At 38.4% G+C, this 22,880-nt stretch overlaps 2 protein-coding genes across 3 annotated transcripts in view; one reads left to right on the top strand and one right to left on the bottom strand.

Annotated features, from left to right (window-relative positions):
* Nucleotides 1–564: 564 nt before the first annotated feature.
* Nucleotides 565–4,376, top strand: lhfpl5a (LHFPL tetraspan subfamily member 5a; the record flags this gene model as incomplete). Its single annotated transcript, XM_079598193.1, has 2 exons — nt 565–976; nt 4,080–4,376. 2 exons carry the CDS (start codon nt 565–567, stop codon nt 4,328–4,330), a joined length of 663 nt encoding a protein of 220 aa, XP_079454319.1. The 3' UTR covers nt 4,331–4,376.
* Nucleotides 4,377–7,458: 3,082 nt separating this feature from the next.
* srpk1b (SRSF protein kinase 1b) overlaps nt 7,459–22,880 on the bottom strand; it is a 55,799-nt gene continuing 40,377 nt past the window's right edge. For both annotated transcript variants that reach the window (XM_079597702.1, XM_079597701.1), the window contains 13 exons: nt 22,130–22,238; nt 21,946–22,033; nt 21,590–21,677; nt 21,165–21,271; nt 20,908–21,073; nt 19,510–19,535; nt 19,136–19,352; nt 17,193–17,594; nt 12,225–12,325; nt 11,906–12,013; nt 11,285–11,354; nt 9,130–9,222; nt 7,459–8,869 (listed from right to left, as the gene is read on the bottom strand). In XM_079597702.1, coding sequence (XP_079453828.1) covers nt 8,685–8,869; nt 9,130–9,222; nt 11,285–11,354; nt 11,906–12,013; nt 12,225–12,325; nt 17,193–17,594; nt 19,136–19,352; nt 19,510–19,535; nt 20,908–21,073; nt 21,165–21,271; nt 21,590–21,677; nt 21,946–22,033; nt 22,130–22,238 — 1,760 coding nt within the window. In that variant the 3' untranslated portion in view covers nt 7,459–8,684. The remainder of the gene's footprint in view (nt 8,870–9,129; nt 9,223–11,284; nt 11,355–11,905; nt 12,014–12,224; nt 12,326–17,192; nt 17,595–19,135; nt 19,353–19,509; nt 19,536–20,907; nt 21,074–21,164; nt 21,272–21,589; nt 21,678–21,945; nt 22,034–22,129; nt 22,239–22,880) is intronic.

The raw sequence follows: 22,880 nt of genomic DNA, 5'->3' as shown, positions 1-22,880 counted from the left end.
TCTGTCTGTCTATCTATCGTCTGTCTGTCTGTCTGTCTGTCTGTCTATCTATCGTCTGTCTGTCTGTCTGTCTATCTATCTATCTATCTTATGAACAGAATCTCCACTATGTTGAGTGAGAGAGAGTTTCAGGCACAGACGGCGAGTCCGTTCTCCAGGTTTGACACAGTCCGAGTGTAACTGTACACCTCCATTAATTAATAATCCCATGATCTCACAGAGTTAGTCTGAATGAAGAGAGCATCTAAACTTTCTCGTCAGTCGGACGTAATGGACACAGTTGAAGAACACATCTGACCACTGTCGGCCAGAGACTCAGGTTACAGGAATTCTGGGTAATTTTATCTAATGCATCTCTCAGGGACCAGAGCTAGTGTACAGTTCCTTCAGAATGGAGATCTTCATTATCATTTTTGTCTTTTAAGTTTTATTTCAAGACGTGGACAGATCCAAGGAAGACTTTCGGCTGCTTGATAATCAATTCTGCATGGGACTACCAAACACGTTTCTCACATCTCCTCAGTGTGAACGTTCAGGTAGCGCACACCTTCATCTCCAGCAAACATGACCAAACTGTTATCTGCCCAGGAGGCCGCCAGGATCTATCACACCAACTACGTGAGAAACTCGAGGGCGGTTGGCGTGCTCTGGACCATCTTCACCATCTGCTTCGCCATCATCTGTGTCGTGGTCTTCATCCAGCCGTATTGGATTGGAGACAGCGTGGACACCCCTCAGTCGGGGTACTTTGGGCTTTTCCACTACTGCATCGGGAACCCCATCACAGGAGAGCTGGTGTGTAAAGGCAGCGCGCTCGACTTTGGGTCCATCCCTTCAGGAGCCTTCAAAACCGCCATGTTCTTCGTTGGGATCTCGTTGCTGCTGATCGTGGGCACGATCGTTTGCTTTAGTCTGTTCTTTTTCTGCAACTCGGGCAGCGTGTATAAGATCTGCGCGTGGATGCAGCTGGCCGCCGGTGAGTGGAACCATTTCCCTCAATTTGAGTGGTTTTAATGACATTAATTAAATATTAAACCATCAATGTACAAATTTAATGATATTATTTTCACAATTATGTTCTGTTGAGTTATTTCTGTCATGTCTGTATTAGTTGCTATGGTGTGTGTTCATCTCTGTCCAGCTGTTCTGTTTAGTGTCTTCATTTAATATATGTATTTATACTCCGTTCAGTTCAGTCCATGTCGGTTATTGTTCGTGTGAACGTGGCCATTCTCTTCAGAGTTCGTTATTTAATTAAAAGGACTTTGTAATTCTCACCGTTTCATTCGCCGTGCGCCTTTCTCAACCAACTAACCGGGACTTTTATATTATATTATATTATATACAGTGGCCTAAAAATATTTGGACATATTTTCCTAAAAACATTTTTTTTTTTAAATGATGAAAATATCATTCCAAGAGGCATTTGTTTGTTTGATTTGTTTTTAAGTTTGCAGATTTTATTTAATATTGTATCTAATAGAATATCATAGTCCCCCCCCCCCCCCAAGATTTTGAATTAGACTTTGTTTTTATATTTTAGTTTTAATTTTATGTAATTCATTTTTGCTTTTTAAATATTTCAGTTTTATTTTTTAGTACTTCCACTTCAACTAAATTTTAGTTCAGTAACTTGACAAGTCAACATTTCAGATTTTAAGTTCATTTGTTCAAGTTTTTTTGACGTTTTTCAAAAATTGTTTATTGCAGCTTTATTTCAATTATCAAAAACAAACTTTTTGACAGATTGTTTATCAGAAATAATTCATTACATTTATATAGCACTTTTCTCTGCATTCAAAGCGCTTTTCATGGAAATGGGGAATCTCCTCAACCACCAATAACCACACAATGGTTGTTAATGGCATATAAAAGTTATAATAAAGTACTACCAAACTTCAGATGCTTTAAAAGTTCAGTTGTATTCTCGAGGCTGAATTGAAACAGTTTTATGAAACGCTTCCTGGATAGTCCCACATCTTCATGACAGATTTAGACATGCTGCTGTACAGTATATTAGTGGAATATGTGTGTGCTGCTGCGTTGCGAAATATAATGCTTTATCTGATGAAGTTATCACTGAGGACACAGATAACCCCGTCCCATCACACCATGTTACATAATGCATTTGCAATGCATACTCATTAAGAGAAAGTGAGTGTGAAACTGAGAGAGTGTGTGTGTAAAGCAATATCCACCGCAGCACCAGCTGCCCTGCAGAGAGTGTATTGTCATATGAATAATAAATGATGAGTTAAGTGTGGCTGAAGTTGCCAGGCAACAGTCCCAATGCAAAGTATTTCTGGTAGTCGAGAGTATTTTTGACAACGATAAAAAGGAAATCAAGCTTTTTCTCCAGAGGATATTTTTTCAGAGTTTATTTTTTAAATTGACCTCGCTGTATAGACTCTAACATTAAAGTATACAATAATAATTAGTGTCTAAAGACAGATTTAATAATAATAATTATCAAGCTATGTGGAGAACGGATTTTGGGGAATCTGCTGTTTTTTTCTGGCACTGTTTCGGAAGAATACCTTGTTAAAAAATATCAATGAAAAGCATATCTGCATTTTATTGAGAAAGATCACACAAGCGAACATGTTTTCTGAATATGATGGCTATGATTCAGCTTTTATAGCTCAATAAAAAGAAAATTTTTTAGAAACGCCATTAGCTTTTTGCTTCACCATGTAAAAACACATTTCTTTGAATGCTCTCCAAGGCTGCAATTGTTATTACGAACTTTCAGCAATATTACTATATTACAGTCTTCATTCTATTCTAATATGATGATTTGCTGCTCAAGAAACATCTTTGCTGAATAATATTTCTTTAACATCTTGCTGAGCCGGACCTTTCAACGATACCAAATGAAACCGAAGCTGAAACCCTGACTCGGATAGACTTCTTTCCTGAATGAATCGGTTGAGGGAATGATTGAAGGACATTTGGTCAACTATTGGCGTAACAACTTAAAGCTACACCGAGTAATTTTTTAAAAGTTGATTCTTAGCAAAAAACACTTTGTTGTGTGTGCTCATTGATGTATAATTACTTCTACAGACTAATCAGGTATTCTCGTAAGTGTAGAATCTGCTGTTTATAATACATGCGAGTGAGTCGATCGAATGGCGGAAGCCATGTTACGCCTCCATCTTGAAAATACATTAGTCAAAGAGGGACATACTGGAAATTCAAGCTTCGCCTTTCGCGTTTTTACACTCAGTGGCACCGTGACGAATGCGAATGGGAGATTACTCACGACCATAGATATCCATATAAGGCTAGATGTCTTAAGGCGGAGTCTCGAACGGCATCACCGGCGCCCATCTTGTCACAGGCAAGCGTTTTATGGCGAGCTCTGTGGTATCTGATGTAAGGCGAGTGATCTGCACGAACACAAATACTCTTATCTCGCTGAAATCTTGACGGATTTACAAACGGTTTGGTTTCTTACAAACGTTATTAACGTGGCTATAATTCTGGATGCTTGAACATGTTGAAATATATAATTATTCATAAGTATGCAGTGTCATAACTACATCTCTGACGTTTATAACAAACCAAGTCGTTTGAAAATCGGTAGAAAATTGAGCAAGTACATGCACCATTAAACACAATGTTGCAAATGAGCGAGCCCCATGTGGCAAGATGGCCGCCGTGTGCAGACGTCGACCTCCATTGGCCAGCAGTGCGACGAGACATCTAGCCTTTATTATATGATATCTATGCTCACGACTGCCGGAAGATTTGAAATAATACGGCCACCGTAAGAGGTAAAACATCCTCGGAGTGGGAGGGGCTAGAAAGTAATATTCAGTTGGTAGTCATATACAATTTCACCACTAGATGGGAGTAAATCTTACACAGTGTAGCTTTAACTTGCAGAAACGGTCACTGAAAAATCCTGTCTGTGTGGAACGGGCAAACACAAACAAGCGGAGTGATTTTCAAACCGGTGAAAAGTGAAAAACAAATGTTGTACAGCCCATATTTCCTACACAAAAATGTAAAACTTAAATCTGAAAAAATATTTTTGTAATATTTATCTGACTGGGTATCTTTCTCATATTCAGCGACTTGCATGGTGGTAGGCTGTATGATCTACCCAGACGGCTGGGACTCGGAGGAGGTGAAGAGGATGTGTGGTCAGCGGACGGATAAATACACACTGGGAAACTGCACGGTGCGCTGGGCGTATATACTGGCCATCATCAGCATCATGGACTCCCTCATATTATCCTTCCTGGCTTTCGTACTGGGAAACCGGCAAGACAAACTGCTGCCAGAGGACTTCCAGGTGGAGGGGAAGAAAGGTACGCTCTGAATCCAGAAGACTGGGATGTGTTACTAACCGACTGACTGTGGAAATGAGCAGTGGAGGAAACAGTCACACTGCAGGTTTAAAATAGCAGGGATCTTGTGTCGTTTCTTTTTTTTAAAGAGAAGGTTAATGTATCTTCTGCTGTGTAAAAATAACAATGTCCAAAGAGACGTACTGAATGTGCATATGTGACCCTGGACCACAAAACCAGTCACATGGGTCATTTTTTAAAATTGAGATTCGTACATCATCTGAAAGCTGAATAAATAAGCTATCCGTTGATGTGTGGTTTGTTAGGATATGACAATATTTGGCCGATATACAATTAGAAAATCTGGAATCTGAGAGTTCAAAAAAATCGAAACATTGAGAAAATCTCCTTTAAAGTTGTGCATTTACGTTCACGATTGTGCTGTGTTCACTCACACAGATACATGTTTTATATATTTACGGTGGGAAATTTACTAAATATCTTCATGGAACATGATCTTAACTTAATATCCTAATGATTTTTGGCATAAAAGTAAAATCGATCATGTTGACATTACAATGTATTGTTGGCTATTGCCACAGATATACCCGTGCGACTCGAGACTGGTTCTGTGATCCAGGGTCACATACAGGATTTCTTCTGGTTCTCTATAACGTCCACAGCAGTTCTCTCGCTGTAATCACAGAAACCACCTCAAGCGTGCAGTGCTAGGAAAAACTATTGTATTATTTGTGTGCACCTTTCATTAATGTGACTATTCACTTGAACTACTCCGCAAATCACTATTTATCATGTCATTCCGGCTCTATTATTTCTCATACACTGAGGTGAAAGTTGTTGATAAACTAATATAACTGTTTTTCTCTCTCTTTAGAGGAAGCATGAAGACTTGTGCACATCATCAGGCTCTACAGACCACTTTCTGTCCATCTCTGAAATATGAAGGACAATAATCCTCAAATAATCCATTTGTGTCTGTAAAACGTTATTACCACCTTTCAGGTTAATTCAAACATTTTTAATATATAAACTGCATAAATGTTTTATATTTTGAGACCAAGGCCAAATTGAGGTATTTTGTTAAGAGCATTTGTAAAAAAAAAAATCACTTTTGAGTTTAGTAAAAGTTAAATTAGTAAACCAGAACTGAGCTGATTTTTATTTGTATGGTGTGGACTTTCATCCATAGCAGTGACTCAAACACTTTTAATTTGTTAACTCGTTCAGTGGCTTTTTCAGTGCTAGTTATATCGTTTATCGTGCCACCTTCATTCATACACAGAAACACAAGCCAATGTGAACAAGGTTTGCACTTTGCTGCATTCCAAAGTACAAGTTTTGATGAACTTTGACCTGTGAATTTGTGTCACGTGTGACCATTAGAATAATACGGCGTAGATCAGGGAGGGGCAACTTCGGTCCTTAGCTCCTCTAACCCTAATCAACACACATCAACAAGTTTAGCATTACGTGGTTCATTTACAACGAAACAAAAGAAAACAATGACTATCTCCAAAAAAAATAAAAAATCTTGCATGACAGTGAAATTGGACAAACTAATTCTTTCTCTGCAAATTGCAATGTGTGCAAAGGATTGTGGGTGATTGGAGGACACGAACGATACACTTGATGCGGAATGAAGAATGTGAAGTGAAGGCTGCCTTTAAACAGAGACACCCTTTGATGGAGCTTGATGACGTCAGTCATACTATATGCATGATTTGGCATGGCAGCCATTTTGAATAATTTAATAACCATTGTCTTGCCTAATGCAGCAAAACAAAAGTTTTTAATGGATTATTTATAGTGTAACTCCAACTCCCCTAGAGTTAAACAGAAGAGTCAAGTTTTAAATAGGAAAAATATCTCTTAAATAGGAATAACTCTTTGGTCATTTTTTTAGAGAGATGCTAACGGTCTAATCAGATTCAATGATCTATGCTAAGCTATGCTAAAAGTGCTACCGCCAGACCCGGAGATCGGCTGAATTGGTTCAAAAACGGTAAAACTCAACAGTTTAACTCTAGGGGAGTGCGAAAATGAGCCTATTTCTAAAAAAAGTGGAGTGTTCCTTTAATAATCACTGTCATTCGTCTCAATCTCGCAAAGTTTTGATATAATCAATGAAGCTGACTGCACAATTAATCTATTTAGCATACATAATGTCTACACTTACACGAGAGGATTCGTGAGCGTGCACTGGACAAAAAATCCGGTGTTTTGAGCGTGAGTGGATCCTAACTTAAACACGTCTGATTTGGCCATTGCGTTCAAGAACTCAACCCAGTTCGTGATTGGCTGCACTGCTCAACGCTGCAAAAACACATGGTAAATAGAAACCTTTGACAGAGCGCAAACACAAAATTGGTTTCGCTGATATATGCCATTATTACGGAGAAAACTGATCCTAGGCCAGTGGTTATGGGCAGCTTTTTTCCCTCTAAAAGCAACAGCAGTCAGTGGTTTGAGTGAGAATATTCCCAAATCCGTGGCTTAGCCTTCCGATTGAGAAGCACTCTGTGTTACGAGTGAACCATTGAATCCCTCACTCAACCAATTAGCTTAAAAGCTCAGCCGTTCATGATTGGATCAAGTCTTTTTATCTTTCATTTAAATGTCCATGTCTACTAAGAGACCATCATACATACAAATAACAACAAAACCGATCAATCTTTGTTCCACGAACGAGAATCCTCTTTCAGTGCCGCTCCGAATCTTCTTGTAAATGGCAGTATTAATAATAAAAATCTATACCTGTGCTATAATCATTCTGTGAAGACATGAAAGCACTAGTTCGCTAGTCTTCCACAAACTAAAATGAACATTCACTTCATTTATTCATAAATTAAATGGGACACGCTGTTATTTTGCGATATGAATCACAATTGCAGTTAATAATGTAACACTTAACATTAAGGTCTCATTTGTTAACATTAATTATTGCATTAACTAACAAAGCTCTATGTATTAATTAGCCTGGTTAATGCTAGTTAATAATGTTCATGTTCGTTAAGGGATACAACTTTGGATTTTAATGATGTATTAATAAAAGTATTGCTCATTGATAGTGTTAACTAATGTTAACAAATGAAACCTGTGTTACCGTGAATCTAAACTACAAATACTTCAAAGTCCCAAAAGCCATTTCAAAAACTTTATTTAAAGTTACTACAGAAACAATTTGAGTTCAGTGCTGAACAAGCAAAAGCAGAGAGACATTCATGAAAGCGGAGAGCAGAGAAGCAGATGATGTTTGTGATGTGGTAAAAGGAAACGAAACTGGCTTATTATCCAAGAGAAAGCGAAGGCCTTTTAAAGTTAAACTAGGACTTCATCCAGAGACAAAAACTAATATTGCTTGAAGCAACACTGGGAAGAAAAAGCATAAAAAGATGCGCAGATCATTGCAGATTCATTTCAAGGCATCTCTGGATCAGTGATTCTTAAACATTTTTCTTAAGCCGTTCATTAATAACAAAACTGTACACAAATAATGGGGCTTAAGACTGTACAACACTGATCGTGTGACGAACCAACTCTTTGGTATGAGTATGTACAAAATTTGATCTTAGATTATGTAACTCAAAAAACCTTGATCCCAAAACTCCTCCCTGGCATTCACATATTAAACGTCATTATTACTGTTATACAATGAGTTATTCTAACCATGATGGTCCTTTATGGATTCTGTGACAGAAAAATCAAAATGGAGAAATTCTAACCTTTTATTTTCGCCCTTTGTGGTAAAAATACATGGGTGTGTTTCTCCTGCACTGCACAGTAGCTCACATTCAATCTGAAGACACTCACAACTTCAATAATGTCCATTCATGCTCCCTTCATTCAGACATGGATGTAAAACCCTCTGTGAAGATATGGAAAACAGTTTGAAGGAACTTGTGATTAGCAATCGTTTCTTAATACGGTGAAGAAAAACTACAATCAGCTACTGAGTCCGTTTTACTCCAAACACTCTTGCTTTTAAGAAAATGGACACTGTAAGTTGACAGAGTCCAACCTGTTGAGAAGATAAATCGATCCTGACACGTTTCGAGGCATCCTGCGATATGACGGGAACTGATAGAAAAGTGATTGTTAGATAAATCGGCAAGAGCGCGGACCACTGAGATGACGGTACACTCAAATTATACCCATTACGTAAAAAAGCAACGACGACTTGCAAACTGGATTCAGATTAGATCTGCTTGACCGGACCTTCTCATCCTTGCGGCTAATATCTGCCAGGACACCAGGAACGGCTCTTAAGACAGCGTCTGTCAGTGGTGAGCATTCATGAGTTCAGAGAAGTGCGTGTGTGTGTGTGTGTGTGTGTGTGTGTGTGTGTGGTTTGGAGGGTTTTGGCCACTAGGAGGCGATCCAGGAGTGACGGAGGCACTCGGCAGCCGTGGCTCTTTTCTCTGGGATGAGGTCTAACATCGGGATGAGGAAGTCCGCGAAATTCTGGGCTTCGTCTCGGGCCCACTCGTACTTTTCCACCAGCACGTCCTGCAAACCCCACGGCTTTAGCTTAGTGATGTGCCTTAGGTCACCTAACACACAAACAAACAGATAGACATCCAATTAAAAGTTCAAGTGAGAACTATCAGTTTCAAAATAGACTACACAGCGACATTTACGCGCACTCAAAAAAATGTATGGCCATCTTATTAACGGCAGCGCTGACATACCTCATTAATCAATCTATGACACTCACACAAAGCTACTGAACACCGTGAGCAAGTTTATCAAGTACGTGAAACACATTAGATGAGCAATTACTCATGTCACGAGTGTGTATTGACAGATGTACCTTTCTTGGTGAAAAATTCCTTGGAATATTTGCCATTCATGATGAGTTTACGAGGAATCTTGCCCAGCAGCTCAATAATCAACGCGATGTGATCTGTTTACACAAGACACAGAAAAGATAGATAGCGATTACAAACCATTTACAACAAGCATTATATTACTATTGACTTGTTCTGATAAAACTGTCATCTATGATCCCACCGATTTGTTTATCCTTGATTTTAGTGAACATGTTTTATTAAGACCAGACATGCCAAGTCCAGATGTACCAGTATATTAAATAGGACATAATGGATCTTTCCTTTTATTCGAATTTTTCAAAGAGAGCATATTAAGCTGTTTTACAAAGTCTTGATTTTTGGGCTCAACTAGAATAGGATGTTATGCTTGAATGTTCAAAAAACACATTATTTCCCCCATATTCTCCATTGTTGCAGCTTCTCTCTTCCCAGTCTGTCAGTTTAGTTCCGGTCTCTAAGAAGCCCCGCCTTCTGATAAGCACCCTGTGCTCTGATTGGTCAGCTGGACCAGTGTGTTTGGGGAAATGTCGACCTCAGGATAGTATGTGAATCAAATTGTGTTTTTTTGCTGTCCAGACTTTCAAAAACCCATCTAGATAAAATCTGGACATGCAAAAAATCAGATTTCTGCTAGCGGTCTGAACACAGCTTAGAGGACGCCACCTCTCCAGCGATTAACTCCCCAATGTCACCACCTCCGTAATGACAGCTCAAATATTACACTGCGCTTGAGAAATGGATGCATTGGGCGTCATTAGTGAAATTGCAATGGCTCTCGTTCAAGTGCTAATTAATAGGCATAGTGTGATTTGTTCTCCAGATGTGACTGTTTGTTCATGTGTTGTCGTTTTTGATTCGCTGCGGGTCTGGAGAAGTTGTATACGCGGAATCCAAATCATGGTGTTCGTATGGACGTAAAAAACCTGGAAGAGTTATGGAATTTTAAAATAGCAATTTCTAGGCCTGGAAAAGTTTTGGAAAAATAAACCCAGAAAGTTTTGGAAAAGTCAAATTTGTTTTACAAATATCTCTCTCTCTTATGACGACACGAATGGCTTCACATCAGCACACTGCGTCTGCACTGCACACGGCGACTTTCCTCACGGTTCGGGAGAGTGTTGCATCGTCACAAAAGTTTATAATTTGCACGTCTATTTAAGTCTTGTCAATTTAAAAACATTTTTTTTTTAAAGTGATTCCAAGCAATATTTTTAATTCAGTGCTTAACTTTTTGTGGCTTATTGCGCTTAAATGGACAAATACACAACAATTATCTCAAAATGCCGGTCTCCTCGTAAACAAAGTTGGTTGTGTCTTCAGTGAACATAAACAGTCTGTTTTTAATTTACAGAGAAACTATCCAGTGTTATTTCATATGTGAGTACTTTATTACATTTTTGTAGTATTTCTGCACTATATTTATTCTATAGTATTTATTTGTGCAACTGCTTGTAATTTATTTGTTTTTATTTCTCTGACTGTTTACTGGCTTTGTAAATTCAATTCAAAATTTGAAATCAAGCTCCCCTGTGTTGTGTGTAAGATATTGCACAAAAATTACTCCAAAGTAAAAACACATACAGTGCATAGAGCGAGCATTTAGTATTTACCTGAGATAATTGTAATGTTTAAACAAATTTCAATACATTCGGGCATTCAAACGCATGACGTTACAGGTGAAACTTTGAATATCAAGCAAAAGTTAATTTATTTCAGTAATTCAACTTAAAAGGTGAAACTAATATATTATATAGAATCATTACATGATATATATATATATAATGTAATATATTAGTTTCACCTTTTAAGTTGATTTACTGAAATTAACTTTTGCACAATATTAAAATTTTTCGTGTTTCACCTGTAATGTTCTCTGCGTGGGGTAACCTCTGGCACAGTCACAGCTTGAATTTATTAAAAATAGCAAGCAAATCGAATAGCATTAATAGTTACTATTTTAGTTAAGATGTATGATAAATTTGAACATGGTTTTTTATTCTTATTTGGCATGTATACATAGACTTTCATGGAACATTAGGTCATGAATATTACCTCAAAAAAAAAAAATAGGAAAGTCATGGAAATGTATTGGTAAAGATGTGTATGAGCCCTGGCAACCTGTGGAAGAATAATTACCTTCATCTCTGGAATAATCCTCTCCGGAGTGAGGCTCAAACAGGTAATCCCCTGTCGCCAGCTCAAATGCCTAGAGAGAGACACACTTTGAGAAGACGAATGTATGTGTGCGCGGACACAGCGTTCCTAGTATCCAATTCTCTAGATGGTAGCCTGTTATCTGAAAGGCCAAACCAACCTTCTCACCCCTGCTCACCCGAACTGAAGCCGCCACAACCTGACAACTCTTTCGTTACGCAGCGGGCTTGAAATGCTCATACAGAGTTTAACCTCTTTCTGTGGGTCTTACTGGTCATTACCGTAACTAAATATTTCATTTCATCAATATCATTACTTTAACAACATGCTAAAGCAAAACTCTTTTGGAATAAAACTTGAGTATCGGCGTCATCTAACACCAAACTCAGTCGAGTCTCCACATGGAAAGCTATTTGTGTCATGGAAAGTTGGTGCCCGTGTCGAGTGCTTTGTTAGGATGCTGCTTTATAAGGGAGCTCACTAGGTTTTGCAAGAGAGACTTAAAACCTTGATGTTTTGGAACTGCACACTTCACCAGTGCAGTTTTAATCCATACATCAAAATCAAAAACAGTGTTTCTTATCAAAAAGTCTTCAAACGCACCATGCACGCTGTGCTCCAGATGTCAGCTGGGGTCCCGTATCCTGATCCAATCAACACCTCCAGAGAGCGATACTGCCGCGTCTGAATATCGTCTGTGAAGTGCTTATGCTGATGGTGACAAACGAGTTACATTAGGAGGAACCAACCACAGAAAACCCATGAAGATATCACCGTCTCAATCAGTCAATTCAAATAATGTATCAATCAACAAGAATAAAGGTAAATGACGACAGAATCTTCGTTTTTGGGGTGGACTGTCTCTTTAACTCTCTGATTGAGCTGTTTTTTGTTATACATGCAAAGAAAACTCCAGACTCACCACCCAGCAGGCGTTTCCCAGGTCAGCGATTTTCACCTGGATCTTATCAGCGTTTAGCGGCTCCAGGGGGTTGAGTAGCAGGTTTCCCGCAGCATTCTTAGCTGCAGTAAAGCAGAAGCAAGAAGAGAAGAGAAAGACCATTTTTAGAGTCTATAACACACACCCCACACACATTCTGGGTCAGCTCTTGTGAGGTTCAGGGTGTTTGCGGATTTATAATGCTCTGTAGGATGCTGAGTCTAATAGAAGCGGCTCTCTATTAATCAATATCAGCCATGAAAAATGAGAGCAGCAGAATAAAAACACTAGAGCACCGGTAACAGGTGAACACCTGTGGTTACACACTCACAGACAGACAGATAGACAGACGATTTTAGTTCTAGGAACGCCTTTTGGAGGAACTAATTTAGCTTCTGCTTCAGAGTAGGGTCTAAATCAGCACTATAGGAACTACCAGTGACGTTAGTGTACACAGATTGGCCGAACGCACGCGAAATACCAGCAGCCACCATTTTTAAAAAGCGTGTAAACACACCGATTATAGTCTATATATTTACTCCACAAACTAACTCTGAACATGGAAAACAGTGATTGATGGATCTCTCAACCTTTATGCCAAGGAGAAAATCCAACACAACTTTGAGGGGACCCAGACAAACATGATTATGTATTTCTGTTCAGCTAGCAACACTGGACATCAACCACATGGCATACGCTAATACCTTTTCATATACGGTCTACTTTTAATGTATAACATTAACAGTTCTATCTAATAATGTATTAGACAGATCGTAAACTAATGAAGACGGAGAATGCGAGGGGTGTGTGCTCAGGCTCTGCCGTTCTCAGCGCCGACAAAATAAAAGTCACGACAACAAGCGCGGCTCACTTCAGGGTTCCTAATGGAGGTGCGGACATTCAGTTCGCCGGGAACCGCCCAGGTGGCTACTTCCTATAACCGAGTTCCTAGAACTACCTGGAGCAAAAGACCCTATAGATAGACAGAACAATAGATAGATAGATGCTGTCTATCTTTAAAAAACACAAACAGACAGATAGAGATATAGACAAACAGATTTAGACAGACACACACACAGACAAACAGACAGATAGAACAATAGAGGGATGGATAAAGGATGCACACACACACACACGTTTAGTTTACCCAAGTTTAGTTTTTCAAGAAGTCGTTTTTTTAGTCAAACAAACGTACTACACACCATTTTTTGCAGCCTGGTTTTATGTGCATTCATGTACGCCTGCTCACATGTATCTGAAGTTTGTCTTGCTGTGACAGATTGTTTGGTGAAATAGAAATACTCTCTTGACTTTGCTTGTCTAACAATTAGAGATAAGAACATACACTTATGTGGCTGGGGAAAACATCACAACCTCATTAAACCGAACAAGAAATCTGTCAGAGCAGCCGACAGCTGTAATAAACTGCTGCTGAGCTCTTGGACAGCTCGGGTCATGCACTTCTGCTGCTGCGGTTTGCTCCGAGGCCTCTGCATGAAAACACAAATTCCACATATCCAGCTACTTATTTTTTTTAGTGAATTTTTATTGCGGTCTAATTAATGATCTGTCCAGATACGTATTCATTACCATGATTGTGAATTTAAAAATAATTTCCTGACTTTCATGACTGTTAGTTCCATCTTTATAATCAACTTACTTCACCGTAGAGGTGGGCGCTATACTTTTAGAAATTCATCAACCGGTCGATTTAATGAGGACCATCTTCTCTATCATGGTTATGGTCACGTCACATGATTTTGCTGCGTGGTCATGAAAGCTTAACGTTTGTATGCGTTTTTTAACAATGCCATTTATAAACAGGTGATTTTAAACCGCAAAAGGCATCGAAAGGAAACAAATTTCGCAATATGCGCGCGGTCTCTTTAAACGATGCAAGACATGAAGCACGTGAGAACTAAACGGAGTGCTTTTTACCACCTAAATGGGTTAAATAAACATATATTTGTGTCAAAATGACCATGTATTTGCGTCAAAATGACCATGTATTTGCAAGTAAACACAGTAGGGGTGGGCGATATTGCAAAAATATCATATCACGGTTTTATCACGATTCTTTTTCATGTTGGTTTTACTATTTTGCAAGTGACTGAGCATTACAGCCAAACTAATGTCCCTATTTTAAAAACAAAGCCTTATAGGTAACAAAATATAAAATAAAAAATAATTGCAGACATTTAGGCCTACGTGGTGAAGATAAAAATCTTTATCACTATTTTCTTTGTTATTAAAAAATAAGAACAAATGTACACATTACACAACTTAATAAACTAATGAAATAAACAGTGCTTTAACAGTGCTACAGTAGGTGTATTTAACAGTAGCATTCAAGAAATTAAATGAACAAATATGAAAATAAAACAACATTTATTCACTGAATAAATTGATTCTCATTAAAGCTACTCTTAAAGTTCTCCGTCTAGAGCAGCGAGTGATTTTCTCTTTTGGCGCTTTTCCACTGCATGGTACGACTCGACTCGGTTCGCTTTAGCTCGGTTGCTTTTCCACTGCAGTAGTACCGCTTCAAAGTGGGTGGGACTGATCGTTAATAGTTTTAGGTCCGGTGGTAGCCGTGTGTGGAAGAGCTGTGCTACTTCTTGGAACACTTTTTAATTCCGTATTGCCCAATCCAGCTCTCGCTGGATCCGCTCCTCGGCAACCAACGAGAGGAACGTCTGCACCTCGTCCTCTGACCACGATTCAGCCATTTAACTTTTTTTGTCAAGTAAATACTCTAAAAACAGGTGCTACCGCGTTGGCTGTTGTCTGGCTATTTAAAGGGATAGTTCACTTTAAAATGAAAATTCTGTCATCATTTACTCACCCTCAAGTTGTTTCAAACCTGTATTAATTTATTTTTTCTGCTGAACACAAAGAAAGATATTTTGAAGAATGTCAGAAACCAAACAGTAGTCTGTACCCATTGACTTCCATAGTATTTTTTTTTCCTACTATGGAAGTCAATGGGTACAGACTACTGTTTGGTTACTGACATTCTTTAAAATATCTTTCTTTGTGTTCAGCAGAAGAAATAAATTAATACAGGTTTGAAACAACTTGAGGGTGAGTAAATGATGACAGAATTTTAATTTTAAAGTGAACTATCCCTTTAAATCTAGCGGGTTTAGTGTCTCGTGTCGCAAATACAATGACGCTGAAGTGACGATTCTGTCTGACCAATCAGTGATCTGCAGTGTTTCACGTCACATTATAGTATCGGTACGGTATGCTTGGAACCTCAACAGAGGTGGTACCATTTAAAGCGAGCCGAAGCGAGCCGTACCGTGCAGTGGAAAAGCGCCATTTGTGTTTTGTTTACTTTAAAGGGATAGTTTCCCAAAAATGTACTCTCTCTCTCGAGTTGTTTTTAAACCCAAATACATTTCTTTCTTCTGTTGAAAATTACAATTATTTTGAAGAATGTGGCTAGCCAAACAGTTGCTGGTCCACACTGACTTCCATAGTATTTTTATTTTCTTAATATGGAAGTCAAATGTGACCAGCAACTGTCTGGTTAGCCACATTCTTCAAAATATCATATTTTGTGTTCAGCACAAGAAAGAAATTAATACAGGTTTGGAACAACATAAGAGTGAGTAAATGATGACAGAATTTACATTTTTGGGTGAACTATCCCTTTAAGAACAAGCAGCAGCATGTTGACTATTAGGCTACTGTCATTAAGACCTGCACACGACGCGTCTAATATACACGCAAATGACACTCGCTGTCTATGACGCACCAGATTTTCTCTCAAAATTTCATCGTTTGTCATCACTTTAGACATAACCAACTGTGTTTATGTAAACCTTGTGTGTATTTGACAGTATTAGTGGAATAGGACTCGAAAGAGAACGAAAGATAGCGCTGTTAGACAGGCTTTTAGTGTGTGCACTTTAGATTTATGTGCGCAGGAAAGCGCATGTTAGAACAGCGCATCAGCACGCGAATGAAATGTTTAACTGGCAAGGCTTTAAAGCACATGCAAATAGTGAGCTTTTGTGAACTGCAGTGTCCCGTATCTCTGTGTTAACATTTGTGAATGTACGTCGCATTGTACAGAATGATGAGACGGAGGCGCCAGAACTGCAACTGATAGAATGCACTGTAGCACGATACTACGATATTTCTTCAAAAGCAGATCGTGGAGACATTTTAATCGTCCACGATCAAAAATCGTGATATCGCACACCCCTAACACACAGTAATTTATGTCTAAGTAAAGTAAACGCACGAGTATAATGGATCTATGCAGCCGGTCTTCATGTGACAGCATCTAAATGTACCTGCTGTCGTTATTAATGCTGATCAAACAACAAAAAAAGAAAAAAAAAAATCTCACTGCTCTTGACTGAATCGGTTTCATAACTGTAATACAAATAAATGTATATTTAATTTACACAGTTAAGACTATGCAGTGTTTTTTTTATACAGCTTTGATACATTTTCTTATTTATGCTTTAGGTTTTTTCATTTAGGTCCATTTCATTTATCACTGTTTGTCTACAGTAAGCTTGAGTTTTTTAGGCTAGGATTAGTTTTTTAAATGATATTGAAAATGGTAATAATAATTATGAAATTTCAATGGTATCAAATATTTTGATATCATAAAAAACTAATTGAAAGCAAAAATAACTAAACATAGTTATCGTGAAATAAAATGACTCATATCGTGATATAAGATTTTGGTCATATCGCCAACCCCTGCTTCATCAAAAGCACGTTTGTATGTGAACTGTCCCTTTCCTGGATCAATACTGCCATTAAACACTGTGAAATCAGGCTGTTTTAGTATGTTAGCAAGACCAGTTCAGTGTTAGGAGACTCTAGGAAAACACACAGAGGCGGAGAGAGAGGGAGGGCAGTTAGTAAGGCGCAAACAGAGAATTAAAGAGAGGGGCGTTCCTCCAGCGAGGGCTCCGCACTGACCGTCCTTCAGGCTCTCCTCCTCTGTGACTGCCTGCGCGCTGGGGTCCACCTCCATGGTGAGGCCCACCTCCGCCCTGGGGCCCTCAACAGAGCCGTTCAGCCCCGCCGTGGGGCTCTCTTGATCCTGCACCCTAGGGCACTGTGACTCAACCATGCCACAAATCAAAGGTCCATTACCGTCTGTGGCGGCAGGGGACGGAGGACTGGGCTCTTTCTCTTCGGTGCCGTTGCATGCTGGGTAAGGGTTAGTAGGGTCGGAGCCCTCGGTGCCGCTGTCGTAGGGGTTCACGGGGGTGTCGTCCTTCATCTGCTGCTGGAGATCGAGGCTCTGCTCGTCCTCAAGGCCCGGGCTGTGACCGTTGACGCCGCCTCTGAGCTGAGACCAACCATCTGAGACACCATCTGCAGTGGAAAAAAGTTCAAAAGTTTTGATTTCAATACAATCTCGGAGTTGAAACCCTGATATATCATGGCGCAAGACTCTAAAGCGCAGCAACACCAGTCATAATTGATGAAGACAGTAGCTGGAAGCATGTTTTTTCAAAACGACTGGGATGTGGCTACAGTCAGAGAAGAGCAGGAGAGATTCTGCAACACAGAAATTGCACAAATATATGCGCCTACTGTGCCAGTTAATGATATCACTAATTGCATTAACAACTGCTTTAGATTTACAATTACTGTTCAAGAAAGTGTTTGCCTGTGCTTGACGATATAATGCTAAGGTGTTGCTGATGGATGTCAGAGCATTGCTAAGTGGTTGCTAAGGTGTTCTGAGGGCACTGATCTGCGGTTGCTAGGCGCTTGCTTACTAGGGCTAGGTAAAATTACTTTTTTTCCAATTAATTACAATCTTCATTTGAATAATCTAAGTTTCTTAAAATCTCAGCCAGTGTAATTCAATTCACAATAACTCTTAAGAACCGGTTCTGTTAAGTGAATCAAAATGATTCAGTGCATGAGCGAATGACTCTTTTGAGCCACTCATTTGTATATGGTTTTTAAAACAGATTCACAAACTCAGGAGTTTGACAAATCCTTTACTGAAAGAACAGACCGAATCTTTGGTTTCTGAATAAAGTTATATTATAATATTTTTAAATGTATTACAGGATGTATGGATGGAATAATTATTTATATATATATGATGTCAAATCTGTATTCAAGATCCTTCAGAAATCATAGTAAAATGCTGATTTTGTGCTAAATTATTATCAATTAACATTGCCATTCTCTTATTTTTTATAATATAACATTTTAATTTACTTTTATTTTTTTGCTATATTGATTGAATATCAATTTAACTGCAGTGTTGTTATTTTTTTAAATTAAATGAAAAATTAAACTATTAAAAATAATTTTTGATGATTGAAATATAGCTAAAATAAAATATATGTATTACATTTAAAAGCATACTTAAACTAGGAATTTAGAAAATGAGAAATGATTCCTTGGCAACTAACTGAAATAATAAGTAATAAGTAAAATAATAAGTATTAACATTACACTTGCTAAAAATGGTAATTAGAAAACTATAAAAAAAAACAAATAAAATAAGCACATAACAAAATTACAAAAATCTAAATGAAAACTGAAATTTTAAAATAAAAGCTCATTTAAAATCTGAATAAATACTACAATAGTATACAAATACTACTAAACACTCCCCTCTGATCATTTTTTTAAATGAATATCTTTGTAATGTAATAAGTTGCAAGGTTTCATGTATAATTTGCAGCATTAACTTTGAGAGAATCTCTTTAATACGCAAGCATAATACACCCAAATGATTCAGAATCAAATCGAATTCAGAATCAAATATAGCGCTTGTGAATCAGAATTGAATCAGGGAATGTGTAGCAGCTCTATTGCTTACTGGCCCAGGTCAAGCCTCGCTCTAACCGTACTAATACTAATAATCAAGTGAGTCATGCATCCCTCACCCAGTGTGCCCTCAGCTGTGATGTCATGCAGCGTGTGACTGCTGGGGACTGATGGGGTGCTGTCGGGCGTCTCCGTTTCATCCTCCTCTTCCTCCTGTCCTCCCTCAGGGCCTTTCTCCAGTCCCTCGATCTCCAGAATCCTCTTCTCCAAGAGCTCAGCCTGACGCTTCTGTTTCTTCTTCATCTTTTTCTTCTTGTTCTTGGACATTTTGGCCATCTGAAGAAGAGAATCTTTAGATTTTTCTTCTGAACAATCCATTGAGACAAACAACGCAAGAAGAGTTTGAGTTTATAAAAGCAGTTGTGTGGAAGAGTAAATTAAGTCTGGCTCTTTCACAGTAATGTATGTGAATCTGCTGCTGGGGAACACTCACTTGTTTTGGGGCTGGAGCTGTACTCACTGCAGTGGAGGAAGAAGATGAAAAGAGAAGACAACATCAGCATCTTGTTGCGCACAATCAACGTCATGAAAGCTGGACGTTTCTCAGTAGCTACACAGAGTTCAAAAGTAGTGCACATGAGCTTCTCCAGAGATTCACACTGTGGGAATTTGTCATCCTTCAGTTGTTTAAAGGAGCACATGAGTCACTGCTCTCCATTTAGAAACATCCCGCAGACTTTACGTCACACTGAATAATGTATCAATGGAGATGTTCAATGCAGAGCTGTCAGACGAGGTGAATGGATGTGAGGTTACCAAGTTACAGCTAAATAAACCTGCAGGCGGTACAACAATAATTTTTTATGTAAAAAATCTGTGCATAACACAACATTCATAAACTCTCTGATTCAGTTGAAATGTTAAATACAAGTTTTCCGACCAATACATTTACATAAGCTTTCCAGTTATTTGAAATTTCTAGCTAATAAAAAAACATTTTAAGAATAACCAGATATTCTTCTTCTTTATACATTACTGTATAATTCAGTTTGCGGGCAGTACGTTATTTCTTTTTATAAGAAATAAGTCTTAAAATGTAATTTATTTGTATGATCAAAGAGGATTTGATTTTCAGCATCATCATTTCGAATGTAATATATATTTATCATATTACAAAAACATACATTTAAAAAAGTTATGGTCTTTGCATACATCAAATGTCATATTTGCATAAATCAAATAAAATCACACTAATATCTATAAATAATGAAAAATATACCACATCCCAATGAACACACTACGCTAGAATAATTTTTTCAAAATAATTGGCCAGTTGCTATGTTAGATTATATGTCTCTCTAGTGTCTACATAATAGTAGATTTTGATGTAATCACCGTTTCCTGTTTTGGAGTCGGTGGGATTGTTTACCCGACAGTGAATGTCTTTTTTCTATAGGTCCCATAAAGGTCTGCACTAAACCCCATAGGCATAACATTATGAAATTAAATCAAAGATAAAAAGGATGGCCATTTTTGCAACCACAAGTCATAGTTGTTCTTTGAACAACTCCTGTCTGTCCATCAATCACATGCGTGATACTGATGCTGGATAAAGATGCCATGTAAGACCATCAGTGGATGTGAAGCAGATAGTTAAAATGAGGATGGAAAATTATAATTTTTATACAAATATTGAACTTTTTTTATGCACTTAATAAACTAACTTAAAGAAACATAATATAAAAATCTAAAACGTCATTTAAAGACCCCTTTGGGTATTTTTATATCTTTCGGCAGCATTTTAGCTTGATTACTGACCCTAGTGTGGGAACTCTATTAATAATCTAAACGTTGTTTCTCTTGCATATCAGAGAGGAGATCTTGGGGTCACCTGCAGATCCAGAAGGAGGTGGAGCTCCAGATTTCTGCCACTCTGTGGCCTCCGCGGCCAGTCTCTTGACATACGCCTCATTCACATCCATCAGGATGTTCTCTGGCTTTATATCAGTGTGAATGATCTTACACTTGGTGTGCAGGTAGTCCAGGCCTTGCAAAACCTATATATATATAGAGAAAAAAATCCAGATGTGAATTGCATTTGACTTTCTGTACAACCAAACTAAAGGACAATGAAGGAAAAATATGCACCTGTCGAATAATGCTCTTGACACACGGCAGCGGCAGGCCCTGGTAGTTGGACTTAATAATCCACTTCAGCAGATGGTGGCCGAGGACTTCAAACACCATACACACATCTGACAGCGCATGTTTAAGGGAAATGATGCTGAACATATCTCTGGGGAACAAATTCCAGCTCTTCCGGGAACACAAGCCAAAAGCTCCAGCTCACTGCGAGCTGTGCTCCACAAATAAGAGCGCGAGCTGAACTGAATCTGGGCAAAGCGCCGAGTCTCACAGCTGTGGATCAAGAGATTGAGCGGCAGCTGAAAACTGTGCCTAAAAGCAAATATAGAGTACACTAGAAACACACCTGTGGATGTCTCACGAAATGATTTATGCATGCATGTAGGCTGTGTGTTCTCAGTACTGTGTTTGCAGTGCTGGAAGGATACGGGTCCCGTTCACGCCTGAGATCTTGAAGTCGTCCAATAACTGCACCACTTTCTCCCTGCTGGGATCATTCTGGTCTGTGTTCCTGACCTGAATCCACCAGATGGGGATTGGAGAAAATAACTCTCAGACAGATTTACGGGCAACATTTCCAAACCATTTTCTTTGGTTTATTACGAAATAAACCGTGTTCTTCTCATTCGATGAAACTACTTTCCTCAGGCCATGTGGCTACAACTGACTTTATCACTTTCCCACCGCAGTGTGGCATACTCTCAAATTCGTCTGACACTAAATGGTCTTGCGAATAATTCATCGTAATGGTTTCTATGGCAGCGCTGGTGTCGGGGTAACTCACCGCTCGCAGGAGCTTGATCTCATCGAGTGCTGTTTCTGTGTAGTGCTCTGCGCTCTTAACCACTTTCATGGCCACAAAACGCTTCCCTCTGCGACCAAAACAATAAATTACTTTTAAGTACACATACTTCAAATACATAAATGGTATTACTAAAAGAGAAAAACCATCAGGTAAGTGAACATACTGTGTGTCCCAAGCAAGCCAAACCGTGGAAAAATGACCCCATCCCAGCTTGCGGATTACGTGGTACCGTCCATTGAACAGGTCGCCTATTTTCACATGGTGATATCCACCTAGAAAAGGTTTGGGTTGTTAGAAAACACTGCTAGAAACAAAACATCTGGAATTATTTGAAAATCAGGGTACAAAATGAACACTGGTTATCTATTGATTGATTCAAAAATACAATTTATTAAAAACAAAATTCATAAAAACTTCTAATTGAATACATTTCTTCAAAGACTTCAAAAAGAAATCATTGAGAAGTTTGGCATAATCCTTAAATATCGTTTCTGAAGAAGAACTCAACAAAACCGCTTCGCTGCTTGCTTAATGCTTTAAAAAAAACATGTTTGAGTTGAGTTTGAGTTTATTCACAAATACCACAGCATTGCAATAATAATACAGTCGTAGTTGTACATTCATTTGGGTAAATGCGAATGGGTCCCCCAATGAAGCTACAAAAGTTTATAATTTGGGGCCCATAATTTACATGAAGTAAAGTAATTCAAGTAAGGCAACAGTCATCACCAATAACCAAATGATTGATGAAAGTGCACGCAAAATGTGGTTAGACCAACATGCAGAAACTAAATAAATAAAACAAGAAAATTATATCATGGAGAGGATTTGATTTTTATGATCAAATCAAGGTTATTCAGGTTGTAAAATGTCATACAAATTAATTAAAGAGCATAGATTAATTATTCACGATC

This window comes from Phoxinus phoxinus, assembly GCF_949152265.1.
Source record: "Phoxinus phoxinus genome assembly, chromosome: 22".
Taxonomy (NCBI): domain Eukaryota; kingdom Metazoa; phylum Chordata; class Actinopteri; order Cypriniformes; family Leuciscidae; genus Phoxinus; species Phoxinus phoxinus.
Note: the sequence above shows the minus strand (reverse complement) of the source record. Positions and strands in the feature narration are given on the sequence as shown.